Source organism: Sebastes umbrosus, chromosome 18 (assembly GCF_015220745.1).
Source record: "Sebastes umbrosus isolate fSebUmb1 chromosome 18, fSebUmb1.pri, whole genome shotgun sequence".
In the NCBI taxonomy this organism is placed as follows: Eukaryota; Metazoa; Chordata; class Actinopteri; order Perciformes; family Sebastidae; genus Sebastes; species Sebastes umbrosus.
In genome coordinates, this window is record NC_051286.1 from 13,227,630 (window position 1) to 13,246,374 (window position 18,745).

The window sequence follows — 18,745 nt, forward strand, 5'->3', positions numbered from 1 at the left end:
GTCATGATAAAGCCTTTTTATATTTATCTTTTGATAAAAATCTAAAATGTTATGCCCTAAATGTTGTGCCAATTTTTCACCGTGGTGTCGAAAATGGAATAGAATATCTGTATTTTTCAAGGTCGAAGTTGGATTTTACAGTATCATGACAACACTACTACCAACTAGGGCTGCAACTAACACGTTTTTTCATCGTCGATTAATCTGACGATTATTTTCTTGATTAATCAATTAGTTGTTTGGTCTATAAAATGTCAGAAAATGGTGAAAAATGCCGATCAGTGTTTCCCAAAGCCCAAGATGATGTCCACAACTTAAAGATTGTTTACTGACAGTTTACTGTCATAGAGGAGTAAAGAAAACAGAAAATATTCACATTTAAGAAGCTTCAATCGGAGATTTTTTAATTACTTAAACCGATTAATCAATTATCAAAATAGTTGGTGGTTAATTTAATAGTTGATAACTAATCGATTTATCGTTACAGCTCTATTCCAAACTGCGATGTTGAATAAAGTAGAGCCAGACAGTCAGACTAGATCTTTATTGTGCTTGAGAAAATGTGGCCCAGCCATTTAGTGAATAAATACAGGATACAGGCGTCCCTGGAAGTGGACCTGTATCTGTGTACACCTCTGGCTGCGATTAAAGCAGACATCAGTATCAAACAAAACAGATTAAAACAAAGAAAAAGAAGAGAAGAAAAAAACCAGTGGCACGACGTTTCTCATTCACCTAAAAGAAAAATCATTGTAGAAATGAAACGACTCTTCATTGTCTCAGTCAATATACAATATACAGATATGCAAACAGATTTAAAGACCTGACCTGTGTTTTATAATGTAGCACACAAACACTTGTGCTGCTCCTGCTGGTGAAGCTAACGGCATCCAGGGATTGTAACTGGAAACCAGTTAGTGTCTCGATGGTTGATGCAACACACCTGCACATGCATAGACATTGTGATGAGCTCAGCTAGTTTTCAGCAAACACATGATGTCATTCTGTTGATACAAGGCACTTCACAGGTGCATGGAGTCACTGCTTTTCTTGCGAAACAAGTATACACAGACTTCGGCTTTTATCTTGTCATCATTACAAATTTTATAAATATTATTCAGCATCAGATTTAAACATGTATATCTATGACACTAAGGGGGTTGTTTAGATTTGTTCCCCCACATGATCCCAACACGACTTCAAATCTCCTTCACAACTGTGATTCACTACAACAAAAGTGCGTGCATGTCCATCCAAAAAACTCACTTCCTCTCCTCTACCTCTCTTTCTCACACACACAGATACAAACACGCACACTAATATTCCAGATCCAAATTATTTCATAAGTTGTTTCATGACTGCACAGATTTTAAGCCCATTATTGATGTATAAATTAAGGCTCCAGACTGGAAGTGAAAAGTCTGCATTATTCTTCATTGATTCTCTACGACTGACAGCCACAATAATTATATGAAAATCACTCTTCCCATTTCACGGCTATATAAAATATCTAAATGCCAGGCCAGTGGGTATCACAGTTAACATGGTACAGTAGTTTAAGGCTTTTTTTTTGTTGTTGTAATTTACAGTTTGTGTCAGTGATTCAAAAGTGGCAAAAAAGTCCATTGAGAAAACTGACATATATTGTCTTTAAGGACTTCAAAGCTAAAATCATAGGGACAACCTTCATGTGTTATGTTCAGGGCTTTACAACAGCATCTCAATGCCAGTTGACATTAGCACCGGTTTCGTCCACAACTAGACTACAGAGACGAGCAGATATTTGGTTCAGGTCTTCATCCTCTTTATTGATGATAGATGAGGAAGGTAAACTGGCTCCTATTTAAACCCTTCCCAAGCACTTTCCGACACAATCCCTCTGCTCATCCTGCTGATGCCGGCCAGCTTGACTTTGGCGCGGGCTGTCCACGTGACGGCGGCTGTTGAATCCTTGGAGTCCGACAGATTAGCATAGCGGGAGGAGTCCTCCTCGAGACCCTGGCCCGCCCAGGAGGCCAGCTCCAACGGGAGGCCTAGAGAGTCGGGTGAGGACACTGGCGAGTCCCCTTCCTGGCTCTTGTCCTCTGGGGCTTCGTCGGTCACAGTCTCAGTTAAGTTCTCCAGGTGAGGCGGCTCCCAGCCCTCCATCTTCTCCAGTTTTTTGGTAGGCGAGATCTGCCTCATCGTCATGGTGACGCTCTCCCAGAAACAGTGGCCCTTCTCTGGCTTGTCCTTTTTTTCCTTCTCCTTCTCATCATCCTTGATTTTCTTGTGAGACCTTAAGAGAAAAACAGAGAAGAGAAGCACATACTTAAAAAGCAGCTGTTGCACAAAAATTTCAGTGCATAACATACCCCAATTTGGTCTCACGGGAAAGCGTATAAATAGCACGAGATCACAGACTTTCCACGTCATGAGGACACAATTTAGCGTTTTCGCGTGTCATTTGTACGCCACGCAACAAAACTACAGTAACGCAATTAAGTTTAGGCAACAAAACACCTTAGTTAAGTTTAAGAAAAACATTGTTGGGCTTGAAATAAGTACGTACACTAAGTAAAATATGTACGGAAGCAAAGTAACATAAGTACAGAAAACACGTCACAAACATAACATACAAAACTAGAATTACCACCTCGCACTTTTACACCTCCACCAGTTGCACTTTACATCCATGTCTATCCAAAATGCCCATCATCATTTTATTCGGAAAGACTTTGTGTGAATTCTTGAGTTATGGCCAAAAACGTGTTTTGTGAGGTCCTTTGACCACCAAAATCGAATCAGTTCATCGTTGTGTCCAAGTTGACGTTTGTGCCAAATTTGAAGAAATTTGCTCCAGGCGTTCCTGAGATATCACGTACACAAGAATGCGTACTAACGTACAGACGGACGGACGGACAACCCGAGAACAAAATGCCTCAGGCCACGGCTATCGCCAGCGCGGATGCATGACAAAACAAAAACAAAACACCGTTCTCCTGGTTGAAAGTCGTGTGTTTGTTGGACCCATCCCGCAATAGTCGGCCTTTCTCGCTTATTTTCTACGTCTTTACCTCTGAGCGTAGCACATTGACGCGGATGCCTTTACATTGGACTGAGTACAGACTACATGCCGGACAAATGCCACACCAAAAGCAAGAAAGGCGTTGCACACTAAATGCCTTGCGCATTATCGTGGCATTCATACGCCTTTTTTGTACAAACAGGTTGAATAACCAGTCGACCGCTCACGTCTTAACTATAAATAGGACTGACTGGGTGGTGTACGTGACATCTTTACACTGGAGACTGGAACTTTTCCCATGCAGCGAGCCATTATATAGGAATTCCCGGTTGTTTGTCAGAGAGGGGTGATTAATTTAGGTTTTCCTCTTCATACATGTTCCACTTCCTCGAGGGGTCTGAAAGTTATTAACTGCTGGTGAATGAAGCTCTGACTTACATTCAAACAAATACAAGTGGTTGGACGTGACTCCATTATTTCTAATCAAGTTTGTAAATATTTTTTTTGCACGCACTTGACCGGCAATGGCTACTTACAGTAGTATATCCCACTTACAATGACGTGAACCAGGAACGATCTGGGAAATTCGGACCACTTGAGTGTACAGAGGTTGTATTTGTGGCTTCAAATCCACCTGGCAATCAATATCAGACTTAAAGTTTGGCACATAAAGTAGGAGATTTTTTTAAAAGTGTGAGCCAGATGCTTTTTTTTTTCATAATATGACTTTTTGTATGTATTGTATATGTAAAAAAACATGGTGTGACACGTGCAATGATAAAGTTATTGTGTGTGTAACCTCACCCTCTGCGGTCAGTCAGGTTCACTCCGGTCAACAAGAAGTGCTCGTCATCTTTAGAGGAGAACATCTTCTTTTCCCTCCTCTCTTTCTTGGACATGATCTTCTTCACCTTGGCCTCCTGACAGAAATTGAGCATATGATTGTGAATCACAGAGCTGGAATGATTATCCGCATCTGTTGCATGTTATAGTTTCATATCTCTGATGCTTATCTGTGAGTGATTTATGCATCCGAAGAGGGTGCAGTCAACCTCACAGATGTGCACTTCTTGAAATTCTGTGATGGGCTTCATTGGCTTTGAACCAATGAAATGTGCTCTCCGTCAAATCTAATTCATCTACACATTTATCATCCATTTTTAAGCCCCTCTTTTCACGTTAACAAAAATTATTCAGTATCGCACATGTAGAAAGATTTTTTTTTTCTGCAGCACCAATCATCCTTAAAGGAATAGTTTGACATTGGTTGGTTTGTGACTATGCGGTTTTTAAGCCTCGAGTTGGACATTTTGGGTGTCATCATCTTGGCTTTTTGCAACCAGAAGTGACGCGAGAGGGTGGTGCTTGAGAATAAACCAAAGAAGCGTATTCCCCAAAACTCCTCCTTTAAGGTAAATTGATACTACCAACTACTTGCTGTTGGACAAAAACCTTATAGCTACAAATTCTGTGCTATAGGTAGATAAGTATAGAGAGAGAAAGCTTGACTGGCATTGACTTGGCAGTAACGTACGGCACATTCCAGTGGAAGACCCTCCACTCCTCCTCTGAAACTCCCCCGGTCTCCCCCGTCACATCAGAATTCCTCCCTGCCCTCGCAGCACAGATATACCGCCCTCCTCGGCGATTATGGAGCAAGATTTTGGCTCCGTTTCTCCCCGTGCCTGGGAAGAATTCCCAATGTCAACTGTCAAGGCCATAACGTTTACTCCTACTCATATCCATGCCTGCCTTTTGTTTTACCGTTGTCAAAACACTCTCAGTGCTAACATTATTTGATGAATGCATCTGACCTTGTCGACCCCTAAACTGCTTTTTTTGTTTCTGTATTTTACCCATCGAGGAGGTGCTTGACTCAAAGCATCTCTCCTCTACTGAGGATGTGACAGCAGCTACAACAAGCAAACAACTAACATGAAAGCGAGAATCTCTCAAACCAAACAGGAACTCGTAGCCTACAATAAGATCTGTCACCAGGTCTCAGATCAAGCTTCACAATGTCACAGTTTAGATAGCATGAACTTATACAGAACTGTTTGTCCTACAGAGGCTACACAAGCTCTAACACACATGATAAAATCCTCCTCGTCTCACCCTGCTTCAGGACATGAACGCCGTCAGTTTCTTGGAGTTTATTATCATCAAAAAATATTTACAAGAATTTCTTCTCAGCTATTTCAACACCCCGTCTCTACTCTTTTTCTGTATCCCTCCTCGCTCTGCTTCTTGTTTCCTGTGTGCCGTCAAGCGTAAACAGACCGTGGATCAGATTTGCTGTAGTTCGAGCTTTGCAGTAACAGAAACCAGAGATGCCAAAACAGATTGAGTGTATCAGGGTGTATGAACTGTAGCTACATTCCCGCTGTGTATGTGCATGCATGCATACAGTACAGAGGCCTGCCTATTCACCATTCTCTTCAGCATTAACCTCCGGGCCTCTAGATCCAAAAGCAGCTCAGTGCTCCAGTAATCTCTCCAGTCAAACAGCAGGTAAACCAAGCAGCTCAGTGAGGCTCGCTGTGTGGGGGAGCTTTACCTACATACAGCTCCACGCCTGGCAGAACAATAGAGCTCTTATTGGACCGAATTCCTCCATCCATACGCCAGAGATGGAGGCTGGGAGATTAAAGAGGCATTTGAATTTGGAAACATTGCTAATTGTGGTTAACAGACGACACAATACAGGTTTATTTTGAGACAGCAATCAGGTCGTTGGAGGTTATGTGACAGCCTCAGCTTCAGGTATTAAAGCCGAAGTAGGCAGATTGGAGCAAATATGATTGAAAAAAAATATATTTTTATAAAACGGTCACTATATCCTGCATGAGACAGGTAATCTAATAAAAAATCATGTGCCTCTGTGCCTCAATCAGAGCCGAGCTGGAGCCTTGCCGTCTCTGAGCAGTTGTCAATCACTCGCAAACTCAGATAAAACGGTCAAACTAGGCAGCACTGATCAAATATGAATCAATATTCTGTTACTGTAATGTTATATCTGGCAGAGAATGTTTTCAGAAACATCTTGTAGCGTACTGTTTAGCTGTAAAATTAGAAAGTTTGTCACCCGGCAGTCACGTTGCGATCAGTTGAGGAAATACCAAGAACAGCGCACCAGCCGTAGCAAACTTTCTCAAACATTTGGGGCGAGGAATAGGCATTACAGTAACAGAATATTGATTTATATTTGATCAGCGCTGCCTAGTTTGACCATTTGGTAGGAGTTTGTGAATGATTGTTATATGTGATGTTATGTAGTAGGGCTGCATCTAATGATTATTTCCATCATCAATGAATCTGTCTTTTTTTAATTGATTATTTAGTCTATAAACCGTAACCATAAATCACAGACCAGCAAACCAGCAAATTATCTCTTTTAAGAAGCTTGGATCTGCAAATGTTTGGTATTTTTGTGTGACATGACTTGAAGAAATAGCTACACATATTCTTGCCAAGAGTTAGATTAAAGATTGATATCACTCTCATATCCATCCATTCAATATGACGCTAGGGGGAAAACAACAAGCCTAGCTCTATCTGAAGGTAACAAAATCCATCAAACAGAAACTCTGACTGACTTCACCTCACTTATTAACATGTTGTATCTGTTTGTTTAATCTGTAACAAGAACCAAAGTGGTTTTACAGGGGGTTAAGTACCAGCCAGGCTAGATAACTGTTTCTAAAATAAGTCCTTTATGACAGGGGTTCTCAAACTTTTTGGGGCCAGGGACCCCTTACAGGGGCGAACATTTTCCAAGGACCCCCTTTCATTGTATTGTAAAACTTTTCAACCTAAATACTTCAGACCTGTTTGATGGTGATAAACAGAAACATGTTTCAATTTGAATCATGTTAAGACAATATAAGATAAGGTAAGATGAGATAATCCTTTATTAGTCACAAGTTATTGAATGTTAATACCACTTATATACCTTTTAAACAAAGGGTGCTTTTATTCAAATTACATTCAGACTCAGCTTGACAGCATTTATAGCCTGCATTTCAAGTAATTTATCTGAAAAGCTTTAAAAAAAATGAACAGTAACAAAACATAAAAATCCAGATGTTTAAATTTACCAGTCTAAAGCTGACTCTTAATAAGTGATTCCACTTAAAAATAATGAACTAATTGCTGTGTGTCACAATCATATCAGAGTGTCTATTTGGCCCAAAGCTAACGTCAGTGGGAGTTATTGGTACAATATGGTACTTCCAGGACTCCATGCCAACTTTGTGAGTCCTAATATGAGCATAAAACAGCCGATAGTGGAAGAATTGGAGCCTTCCACGGTGTCAGAGCCGTCTGTGGCTATTTTCGGCCTTGTTTTTCTTCCACAGTGATTGTTCCCGTCCTAAAGGCCCAGCTCCTCGAAAGAATGCTGCGTTTCCTTCCCTTGTCCGGACCAGCCATCCCCGGTCCTCACAAACACGACCGGTCGTGAAATATGTCCTGTGAACTAAGTCACCTACAGTAGCTATACATACAGTACAGAGGGAAGGCAGCCAGAGTTCAAAGACAATGCACTGGGAGTGTTTTGAGGCCATGCCTTTGAGTGAGGACTTGTCGTCAGTGCAGATCAGGAGATGTGACATATCTCTCATGAACAAAGACTCACAGCACATAATCTCACACACACACACACACACACACACACACTGTTTGGAGTGGATACAGCTGCAGATAAAGTTGGCTGCACACACAGAGGACACTTGTCTAACCTGCATCATAAAACCATTATTTACAAATTCAAAGTTAACAGAGATGATGACAAAGACATTTTCTCCATCTGACTCACTTTGACCTTTAGCCTAATTTACAATTTATAATGTGTAAATTGGTTGTCAGCAAACAAGCCTAGCGCTGTCAATCAAGAGTAATAATCTATGTTAAGGGAAAGTCACTGCAGCATCAAATTACTGTATAACATAAATGCCAAAAAATAACATATGATGTATTAAACTTATTGTCAATCATGTGTAACTTTCACTTGTATACGTGGCTGATTACAACGCACAAGGCACCCTTTAGCGGCGGTATGAAACGCACTGGCCTTTCCATTAACTACAATATAAACCCATCCGCGTCAACAGTAAACGCTCAGGGAAAGTGCTGCGGTGGATGGGCTTTCATCCAGTAGGCCGCTGCTTGTGTCCCGCGTGTTACAAAAGTCTCACTTCAGCTATTCTTTCGTGTCCTGTGTTCACAACAAGTCATTTTCACTCTACTTTTACTCTTTACTTAATATATTACAACGTAATATATTATTAGAAAGCTAACATTAGCTTTGTCAGTTGGTACCGTTTGTTATGTAACAGTTACACCTGCAGTTACTGAGCATAAATATTTTGTAAGAACGTTTTTTGTGAATCACTTTAGTTGTAAATTAAACTGAAAGTGAAAGTGAGTGTAATGTTTTACTTGTTTCCCGTTGTTAGTTATTATTTCCTGTTTTATTTTGGTTTGTTTCACTTCACTTCCTGTCGTGGTGTTTTCACCTGCGCCCTGATTGTTTTCACCTGTCCCTCGTTAGCTCTGCTTTCACCTGGTCCTCGTTATCACCCTCCTTTCAATGTGCTCCCTTTAGTCTGTGCCAGTTCGTCTTAGCTTTTCTTAGTTAGTGCTCTAGCTTTGTTTCTGCGAGTATTCCCAATGTGATTTAGACCTGTCTTCTGCATATTTAGGCTCGTTTGCGTTTTTGGATACCTTTGCCTGTTTTTGGACTGACTACCTGTGTAGCGTACCTGTTTCTGGCAAGTACGGATCTCACTCTTCTCTCTGCGTCATGCATTTGAGTCCAGTTCCTTGTGGTTTCACCCGATGTTATAGTAGATAAACTAGGAAGTTGATCTGTAAACTGTGATGGGGATGTTTGCAACAGACAGTTTGGTTGATCATTTTCCTGTTTGCCTGTGTTTTGTTCCTCCTATTTTGTTTGACTAACCTTAGCTACCTTTGCCTAAGGGTTTGTTTAAGATCATATGACTGTTTGTGTCTCTTGCCCCGTCTGACTTTCTTTTTAACGTTGTTGCAGCGTTCCCAGGTCTCAGCAATCGACTACAATGTTATTATTACTGATAAAAAAATGATGGTCAAAACTACAAATAGAAGACCCAAGTTGTAATAAACCATAATTATCCTTTAAAGGATAAAAGTGTGTACGATCTGGCGGTATTTAGCGGTGAGGTTGCAGATTGCAACCAACTGAAGCCTCTCCCGTGTGCCAAGCATGTAGAAGAACTACGGTGGCCGTGAATGGCCCTCTCTAGAGCCAGTTGTTGTAAGAGTGGTGTAGGTCATTTGGAGCAGAGCCAGTGCTTAGAGTGTGTGTATGTGGGAAGTGAGTGGTGAAGCAAGAGAGCGGCGGTGACGGCAGCGAGCAACGTTGTCGACTCCGGCCCAAGCTGGAAAAGTTAACAGTGTTTGCGGGTTACCTTCTAGACATGACCGAGAGGAACCGCTCCCTATGTCAATACAAACAGCTCATTCTAAGGTTATGAAAACAATTCTTATTTTCAGGTGATTATACACTAAAGAAAACATAGTTATGAATATTATATTCAATTTCTGCAAATACATCCCCCTAAATGCTACACACTGGTCCTTTAAATCTTTACTCTAAACTACAGTGACCTCACTCCACTGATCCCAACTGTATGTTTTAGGATAAGGATAACAGATACACATGCATGCGCCATAACAACAAACAAGACCGTATTCCAGTGATAAGTTTAAGGATAAAGCAGGGGATGACAGCTGAAAGCTGGCGTGTTTACAGATAAACACAGCAGTCCTCCGACCTTCCTGCTTTACCTCAGCTGCACCGTGAAACCTTTTGCGGTCATCTGACAAGAAGAAACTGGCTGTGCATGTGAGTGCATCGGGGGCCAAAGGATTTGGATGTTTTGGTGACATAACATTCTTTTGTGACGTCAAAAGTGTGATGTTGTTGTGCATGTGTGTGTCAATGTGTGAGAAGATAAGAGCATGTTGGATGGGTGCATATCTTTAGGGGGGAGCTGTGTAAGTTGAGTTTGGAAGCAAATAGTTTGTGTCTGTGTTACGTCCAAATAGCTGTGAAGTGGTGCTGTTTACCTTGGATACTGCAGTGACAGCTTCCTCCTCCTCTTCCTCTCCTTGTATGTCTTTGTCCTGTGACACACACACACGCACACACCAGCAGTGAGTTAACACAAATAGCAACCACCCCACAAACACACACACCCGCCACACTTTGCAGCAGGGATGTGTGTGTGCAGGCTTTCCTGTAAAAGAGAGGGGCAACCTTTTTCAGAGGTGTAACATAAACACGCCGTGTTTGGAGGGCGAGATGGAGGGATGGAAGGATGGAGGAGCGGGGAGGATGAGGGGAAGCTACTGAACTCAGACGGCAGATTGAAACACAAAAGAGAGAGAAAATAAATCCATGACCTATTGACTCGACAGTACATGACACTATTTGAGTATATAAGTGGAGCTATTTTGGCTCCATTGTGCTTCAGTCTCCAGGGGGGTTTTTTCAACATTTTTCATATATCCTTTGTATAATATTTGTGTTATAGATTCATTGTTTTTGTTATTTATGTAAAGCACTTTGTTTTGATAAGACAGAGCTGTAGGCCAGAGGTTTGTGACTTTGACTTGATTTGGACTGAAGTCACAAACATTTGGTTTTAACTTGAACTTCACTGCGGTGACCCTTCTACAATATTTTTACAGTGCAAACAGCAGTGTACACTGTAATTATCCTGCATCTGGAAATACTTTTGCAATTTATTTACTTATTATATACTTTTTATTACAACTTCCTTCTTTTTTTTTTTATTTAATTTTTTTTTTTTAGGAAGTCATACCAGCCTATATTTTGTTGCGCACAAGTATAATGACAATAAAGTTGAACCTAACTGAATTATGGAGATTTGACTCGACTTGACACTTGAAAGCAAAACATTGAAACGGAAAGTAAATAACACAGCTTTAAGTGCCCAAACATAAAGTGAACAGGCACATAATCATGTAAATATCTCTTTTTTTTTAACTTAGCAGATTATGTTTACTCCTCCCACACCTAAATTTAGACTGATTAATGATCTGTGCAAGGCTAAAAGAGCAAAAAATATATTTTCAAGTAAAACAAATCAGTCCTAAGCAACCTGAAGTTGAGGGTTATCAAAACCCTCATCATGCCACACTCGTGCTTTGCCTGTTTGACTGACTTGTGACTTGACTTGGACTTGCTCCAAAAGACTTAAAAACATTAAATCATATAAAAGAGGGCAGCGAGAAGTCATCAGACGTGCAGCTGAGCCGGAGATTACTGATGTGGAGACATAATTCCTGTAAAATGATCAAAGCTGTAAGAACTTCTAACATCTAACAACTCCACCAGAGAGAGAGAGAGAGAGAGGAGGAGAAACGGCGGTTGGACATGTCTGAGCAAAGTCTGCTGGGTCTCTGCCACCTGAGCCGATCAAAGACACACTCACACACACTGATTGCTGACTACTGTTGGAGCGTAAAAGCATTAACAACTTGAGGGAGAGGGGGGAGATTTAGGGGGAGAGAGTAGTGTTTCGGGGGGTGAAAAACGCTCCGAACAACAGAAAAGCAAGAGTTGTGCTTTCGCACCTCAGGGGGCCATTTTTTCTCGGTCTGCCTCTCTTTCTCTCTTTGTCTGAGTCTGTGTGTAAATGTTACCACAGTGTTGTCTTTTAAAAAGCCAGATTACTAGGCAATAAAGATGCACAGTGAATTTCAATACCAAAGTACCAACAGTAGTTTCCAAAAGCCATTGCACACCAACAATACTCAACGTTCTCCAAGCTCCGGGACTCAGAACATGTTTTTGCCAGCAGCGTTGGTATATTTCACCAATACTAGACCAAATGTATTTAAAGGAATAGTTCAACATTTAGAGAAATACGCTGATTCACTTTCTTGACGCGGTTAGATGAGAATAGGGCTGGGCAATATGATGATCTATATCGACAAAACGATGTAAAAAATGTCTATCGTAAATATTGTAAATGTCATTTCTATCGCGATATAGGCTAGGTTTATATTTATTTATTTTTTCTTTATAATTTCACTTAAACTTTCATGTTCATTTTGCTTTTTTTTACTATTTATTGAATAACTAGAATACCTGCTATATCGTGATATATATATTGTTATCACAATATGAAATGATCTATATCGTGATAGAATTTTTGGCCATATCGTAGATGAGAATATTGCTACCACTCTTATACCTGTACACTAAATATGAAGCTACACAGCCAGGAGATGGTTAGCTTAGCTTAGCATAGAGACTGGAAACAGGGGGAAACACCTAGCCTGGCTCGTGCTACATGTACATTTTCGCAATGTCGGCAAAATGGAAAAAAAAAAAAACAGGAAGACCTCTGATTATTCCAGCTTGGGAGTGTTCAGGGATTATTCCAGGAAGTTACCTCGACTGTCTCGTACACATCATTTAAATAACCTAAATTAGCTACTTTTGTGAAGTTGTATACAGTATTTTTACTGTTCTATAACAAGTGAAATCAAATACACACAATATGTGAATAGCTCATTTTAGCTCTTTTTTTTTAGCTCATTAAATTAAATTTTAGGGTGAATCGATATGTGTTAAAATTGTATTTAATTTTTTCATTTTTTAATTTAATTTTTTTTTTTAGTAGTGGTGGATTGGCAGCCTATCTGCCAACAGTATATTGACACTTTTTCCTACTCGACTGCTCGTAATACGGTTTGAATGATATTACACAAATGCTGCAACTGTTCGAACTGGCCTACCAGAATATCTAAAGCTCCCTTAACGTGCTATATCTCATTTATCGTAGTAAAAATGACACATTATGATTTTACAGGAGCAGCAGTGATTTCTCTGAGTCTTTGGACAGAGCATGGATAGCTGTTTCCACCTGTTTCCAGTCTTTGTGCTAAACTAAGCTAACCATCACCTGGCTGCAGCTTAATGTTTGGCATTCAGATATGAGAGTGTATCGACCTCCTGGTCTATATCATCTCATATCAGAAACATGTTGAATGTCTAACTATTGCTTTAAATGTAAAAAGGCTTCAGACAAATCCCCCCCTTTTTTTATTTTTTTTACATCATGTTGATTTGGTTTGAACTTGTAAGACAAAACTGACAAATGTTTGATTTCTACAATTTTGATCCCTTCAACAGATGATCCACTCGGCTTTACCTTTTCTTTTCCTCGCCACTAATGATTTAGATGTGAGGCCGTCTGAAGGTTTTGCACAGACCTGGATCTGTACTCTCATGATCCCACTTCACAAAGAGGTGGTATTAGAGTGGTGTTATTGAAGTATTCAGGTGTGTTACCGCTTTAAGCCATAGACAAACAGGCCCACACGCACCACCTGCAAGCTCACAGCTGCCTCTTGTAGCCTGTTGAACTTCAATAGAGAGTGAAAGCAAGCTGCAGCACATAGGGCCTGTACTGTAGTCGCCCTACAGCACTGTGCGGGGAGAACGGATATTAATTTCCCCCTTTTATGCTCTCCCTCTTTTTCCTCTGTGTGTCTATGGATGTATTATCCCTTAATGCTTGTCTGTCTCTATCTGTCTGCCTGCTGGTCTCTGTCTGTGTCTGACGCTGATGTACAGTTTCAGCTCATTTGACTGGCACGACATGGCGATCATCTGCTCCGCCATAAAACATAAACAGAGATAACACAGAATAAACAAGTGCAAAGAGACCTACTGTATCTTGTAATGACTATAAGTAAACGTAACATTTAGATCAAGTGAGAAAATACTATGTACAAGAGTCAGAGAAGTTAATAGTCAGACTTGTGGGTCACTGGTTCCATCCCTGTACCACCAGGACCCCCGACCTCCAGTGGAGATACCCAGTAGTCAACAGAGCAATTTCCAAGTGTGGATGTGTGAAAGCGAGTTAATGTTATTTCTCTTAATAACTGTAATGTAAAACCTTATTTCTAAAGTGACAAATTCATTAGTGAATTGTCAAAAAATGTATTTGTAACAATTTGACAATCGATTAATCATTTAAAGGTATAGTGTGTAGGATTTAGCGACATCTAGTGGTGTGGTTGCAGATTGCAACCAACTGAGTACCCTCCCCTCACTTCTCCCTTTCCAAGATTGCGGTGACGTGAGCCGCCGAGTGCAAAACCGTGGTAACGTCATTCGCTCAGAGGCCATCCTTATCATAATAACACTACTTTAGGAGTAACGGAAGTCAGACGGTGGCTGGCGGTACCACGGTTTTGCACTCTGCTAATAGTTACACACTGTTCCTTTAATGTCATTCATCAAACATAAACTGCTGAACTGGTTCCAGCTTCTCAAATATGAAGATTTGCTGCTTTTCTTTGTGTTCTTAAGATAGTAAGCTGTATGTATTCAGGTTTTGAGCTACTGCTGGTCAGACAAAACAAACAATATGAATTTGCATTCTGGGAAATTGGAATGAGCATTTGTCACTATTTTCTGACGTGTTACAGACCAAAAGTTTTATTGAATAGTCAAGAAAATGTGATACTGAAAATAATTGTTATTCGTAACCATATTTTGAACCCTGACTTTCCCCTTAAATCTCCATTTTTGTAGCTTTAAAGTTGATTTTTAACATTTTTCTACTTCAGTCTGGCAGTCTATTTATCTTTGGTGACTCTAAAAGAATTTAAAAAGCGGCTACAATATTAATGCAATGTGATCGTGACGCAAAGATGCTCCAGATAATCCATCTTTCGCCCTCTCTGCTTCACTCTCTATCAGACAGTGGTTTGAATAATGGGAAGGAAAGGCCTGCACGTCCAGACTGTGTTATCATAACTCTTCATCCTGTATCACTGCTGGGCTGGATCTGCCTCTTCACTGTGTTTACCACATTTTATGATCCGACCCCTGACCCCTGCATGTATTTAATCGCCATGGAGACTCGAGGAGACCTCCCTGATGACTTTCCCAGGAATTCTGAGGAGCAGTTGCTGCTCTGATCTTAGATCAGCTCTTATCCTCCAAAGTAGCTCTGGTGACCACTGGTGACAGAGTCACAAACTGAACTCAAAGCAGCTCTTCGGAGGTAAGGGCCACATACATTGGTTCCCAGGATGGAAGTTAAGAACGACAAATAAAACCAAGCCAAGGGTCACAGATCTCGACATTATCACAACAACAGATGATAAATGTTGGGAAGTGGTGTTGGTTGATCTTCCCAATTGCCTACTACATGACACATTTATACATCCAGTGAATGCTGTATGGTAATACACAGAAGGAGCTACAGGCAGTGGATAAAATCTGATCACAAGTCCACAATGTTTTAAAAATGAACTTTTTAAATTGTTTTCTGTTTGTGTTAATAAATTATCACTTTTTTTTTGTTTAATTGCTCGTCTCCTCTGTTACTATTATTATTACCATACTTGTTAATGTGTAGTTTTACTAATTCAAGCACTGTACCACGTTGTATTGGCATGTTAGTAAGCCTCTGAATGCTTAAACGTGCTAAATTCAGAATTCAGAGCATTAATATAGCAGCAAACAACTATTTCCTATGTAAAGATATAGAGGAGTAATGTCTACCTGAGCAGGTGTGTGTGTTGTAATCTGAGCTTCTCTGTGCTTTGTTTACGTAGCCGGTCCGGCCGCATGTGCATGTTAGTGCATGTGAGTCCCAGTGTGTTGCGCCCCACTGACTACATATGGCGGTTACAGCTGATGACGCCGTCCCGACCCATGATGTCACTGTGGAAACGTAACGCCCACCCTCCAGTTCCCCCTCAGGTTAACACTGGTAGCTAAAAAACTGTTGCAGTTGTTTAGCACTGTTGGCACCGTTAGTTAGCCGCTGGCTCAGCCGTCGCCACGTTGAGAGCCGTGTGGAGGCAATACCTCAATCATAGATACTCAGAATTTGGAATTCAGCACCGTAAAACCTTGATTCGTGATAGCACATTATTTTGACTTCATCATGACTTTAACCTTTATGGAGAAAAATAAGTGTGAGTTTGAACTAGTATGTCTATCCCGAGATTCTGGGGTTTTAGAAACCAACCAAATGTCTCCTTTTACTAGAAATGTAGGATTTAACTAGAAGAACACCAGAAACTTGTCCCATTTACAATCTACTGGTATAGCCTGATATATGTCTATTGGAAATGATTTTACTGCAAGAAGCTGAAGAAATAAACATGCCAGCTTGCTATTTCTTATGAGACAGGACTGCTGGATGCCTTTGGCTGCTTGTGTGTGTAAGTGTGGTGTGCGTGTGTGTGTGTTTGTGTGTCTTATCATGATTCTCCCCTTTGTCCCCCCAACACCTTGACAGAGCCCAGCTGCTTGCAAGTGCTGATACAGAGGCTCTTAGAACTCACACAGCGCCGCTCACCTCAGAAATGTGTATTAGCACAAAGGAGCATGTGTGTGTGTTTGTATTCAATCTATTTTTCCAATAACAAGTGCCGTCTGTCAGTCCAAACTCTGATCTTTAAGCTTAACACGATCCAAACAGATTCAATAGTCTAAAAGTATTTCTACTGTATTTTAAACTATGATACTCCTGTTTTATACAGAAGGATTTATGTTGTTGATATTTTTCTTTCTCCTATTATCGCATTTATATTGCTGTAATATCCCATTAAGAACACAGAAGATATAGTTTTCCTTTTAAATAGCTTATTTATATATGTTTTATGGTTTTGCAGTCTCCATGTAAAATGTGGTCTTTTTAAACCTCTCAGCATTTTCTTTCACTCTCCTCCTCAGCTGGCATGACAGGAGTTAAAGCACTTGTCCTCCTCCTCCTCCCCCTCCTCCCTCTGCTCCACAGTTAAACAACATAAGGTGTAAATTTGGTCACTTTTTAGGAAATTTAGCAGCTTCAAACTAAAAATGTAGTTGAAATATGATCATTTATATATATTTTTTTTAATGGATTTATTATGAATTTACTTTAAAACAGGCCTACTTTGTGTATTGGGCCACTGTAAAAAAAAAAAAAAATCAATCTCAACAAATAATTTAAGCTTTTTTATAAGTAAATTTGATGAAAACATGTCATACAATGTTTTTTAACACAGCTTTACTGTCATTTTAGTATCCTGACACTTGTTTCTAGAAAAAAAAAAAAATCCTGAAACAAGTGTGACCTGAACAAATGCAATAATACATTCTAGTAAAGTGATTTGCTATTTTAACCCCCTTAACATAACTGACTGTCATTGTTATGTTAAGGGGAAAAAAATATTAAAAAAAATATCAATCTCAACAAATAATTTAAGCTTTTTTTATAAGTAAATTTGATGAAAACATGTCATACAATGTTTTTTCACACAGCTTTACTGTCATTTTACTATCCAGACACTTGTTTCTAGTAAAAAAAAAAAATCCTGAAACAAGTGTGGCCTGAACAAATGCAATAATACATTCTAGTAAAGTAAATTGCCATTTTTAACCCCCTTAACATAACTGACTGTCATTGTTATATTAAGGGGACAAATATATATAAAAAAATATCAATCTCAACAGATAATTTAAGCTTTTTTACACGTAAATTTGATGAAAACATGTCATACAATGTTTTTTCACACAGCTTTACTGTCATTTTACTATCCAGACACTTGTTTCTAGTAAAAAAAAAAAAATCCTGAAACAAGTGCAATAATACATTCTAGTAAAATAACACATTTTGCCATTTTAACCCCCTTAACGTAACTGACTGTCATTGTTATGTTAAGGGGAAAAAAATATATTAAAAAAATATCTATCTCAGACACAGCTTTACTGTCATTTTACTATCCAGACACTTGTTTAAAGTAAAAAAAAAAAAAAAAAAAAAATCCTGAAACAAGTGTGGCCTGAACAAGTGCAATAATACATTCTAGTAAAGTAAATTGCCATTTTTAACCCCCTTAACATAACTGACTCATTGTTTGAGTTTCCTTTCCATCCGTCTAATCATTACCTTGTAGGAGTGATGATAGTGCCAGGACATGTCTTCTTCCTCTGACGCATAATCCACCAGCACTTTACTCTTGCTTTTCTTGAACATATCTCCACTTGTCGCTGAAACAAGTTGCCTTTTTTGGCTAAAAGTCTAAAGTTCACCCTGAACTGTGTTTGCTCCTGTTTTCTCCGTTTTTTCTCGCAGCGACGCACGAAACGCTCTTTTGGTTATTTCTCTCCAGCAGCAGATCAAATCCAGGAGGCGTTCTCTCTGAAAAACAGCTTATTCATTCATAGAAGTGCCAGGAACTGCAAGGATCCAGCTTTTTTTTTCCTTTTTTTTTATGAAGCTCACTATTTCGTAAGTGTTTGGTGCGTATTTACGCAGACTCGACCACCTGGACCAAAAACACGTCGCTCCTCCCATCCCATAGTCTCCATGGTAGTAACAGGAAGGGGTCATACAGTACGTCTCATCTCTGGCCAATACAAGCATCGAGAATAATGTCACTTTTTTATATTCTGGATGACTGGGAAAACTGAAAAAAAGATATTTGGACACAATGGAGTCACATTTTATAAATAGTTTATAAATCAGTTTTTTATTTGAATTAAATTATATACTCTACTATTCTATTCTATTCTACTGAGAACTATGAGGACTTTAAGAACTTTAAACATGCACTATCTACAACCATCTTGGACTCTAACCACTGGTGCACTTTACACTTACTTTACACTATACATCCTATAAACCACTTTATAGACTGCAC

At 39.7% G+C, this 18,745-nt stretch overlaps 1 protein-coding gene across 1 annotated transcript; it reads right to left on the minus strand.

Annotated features, from left to right (window-relative positions):
* Positions 1–529: 529 nt before the first annotated feature.
* si:ch211-225h24.2 lies at positions 530–18,486 on the minus strand. The gene is made up of 4 exons (XM_037751319.1): positions 17,992–18,486; positions 10,121–10,177; positions 3,812–3,927; positions 530–2,278 (listed from the first exon to the last, which is right to left on the minus strand). The coding sequence occupies exons 1-4, from the start codon at positions 18,076–18,078 to the stop codon at positions 1,840–1,842; spliced, it is 699 nt and encodes a 232-aa protein (XP_037607247.1). The 5' UTR covers positions 18,079–18,486; the 3' UTR covers positions 530–1,839.
* Positions 18,487–18,745: the final 259 nt, after the last annotated feature.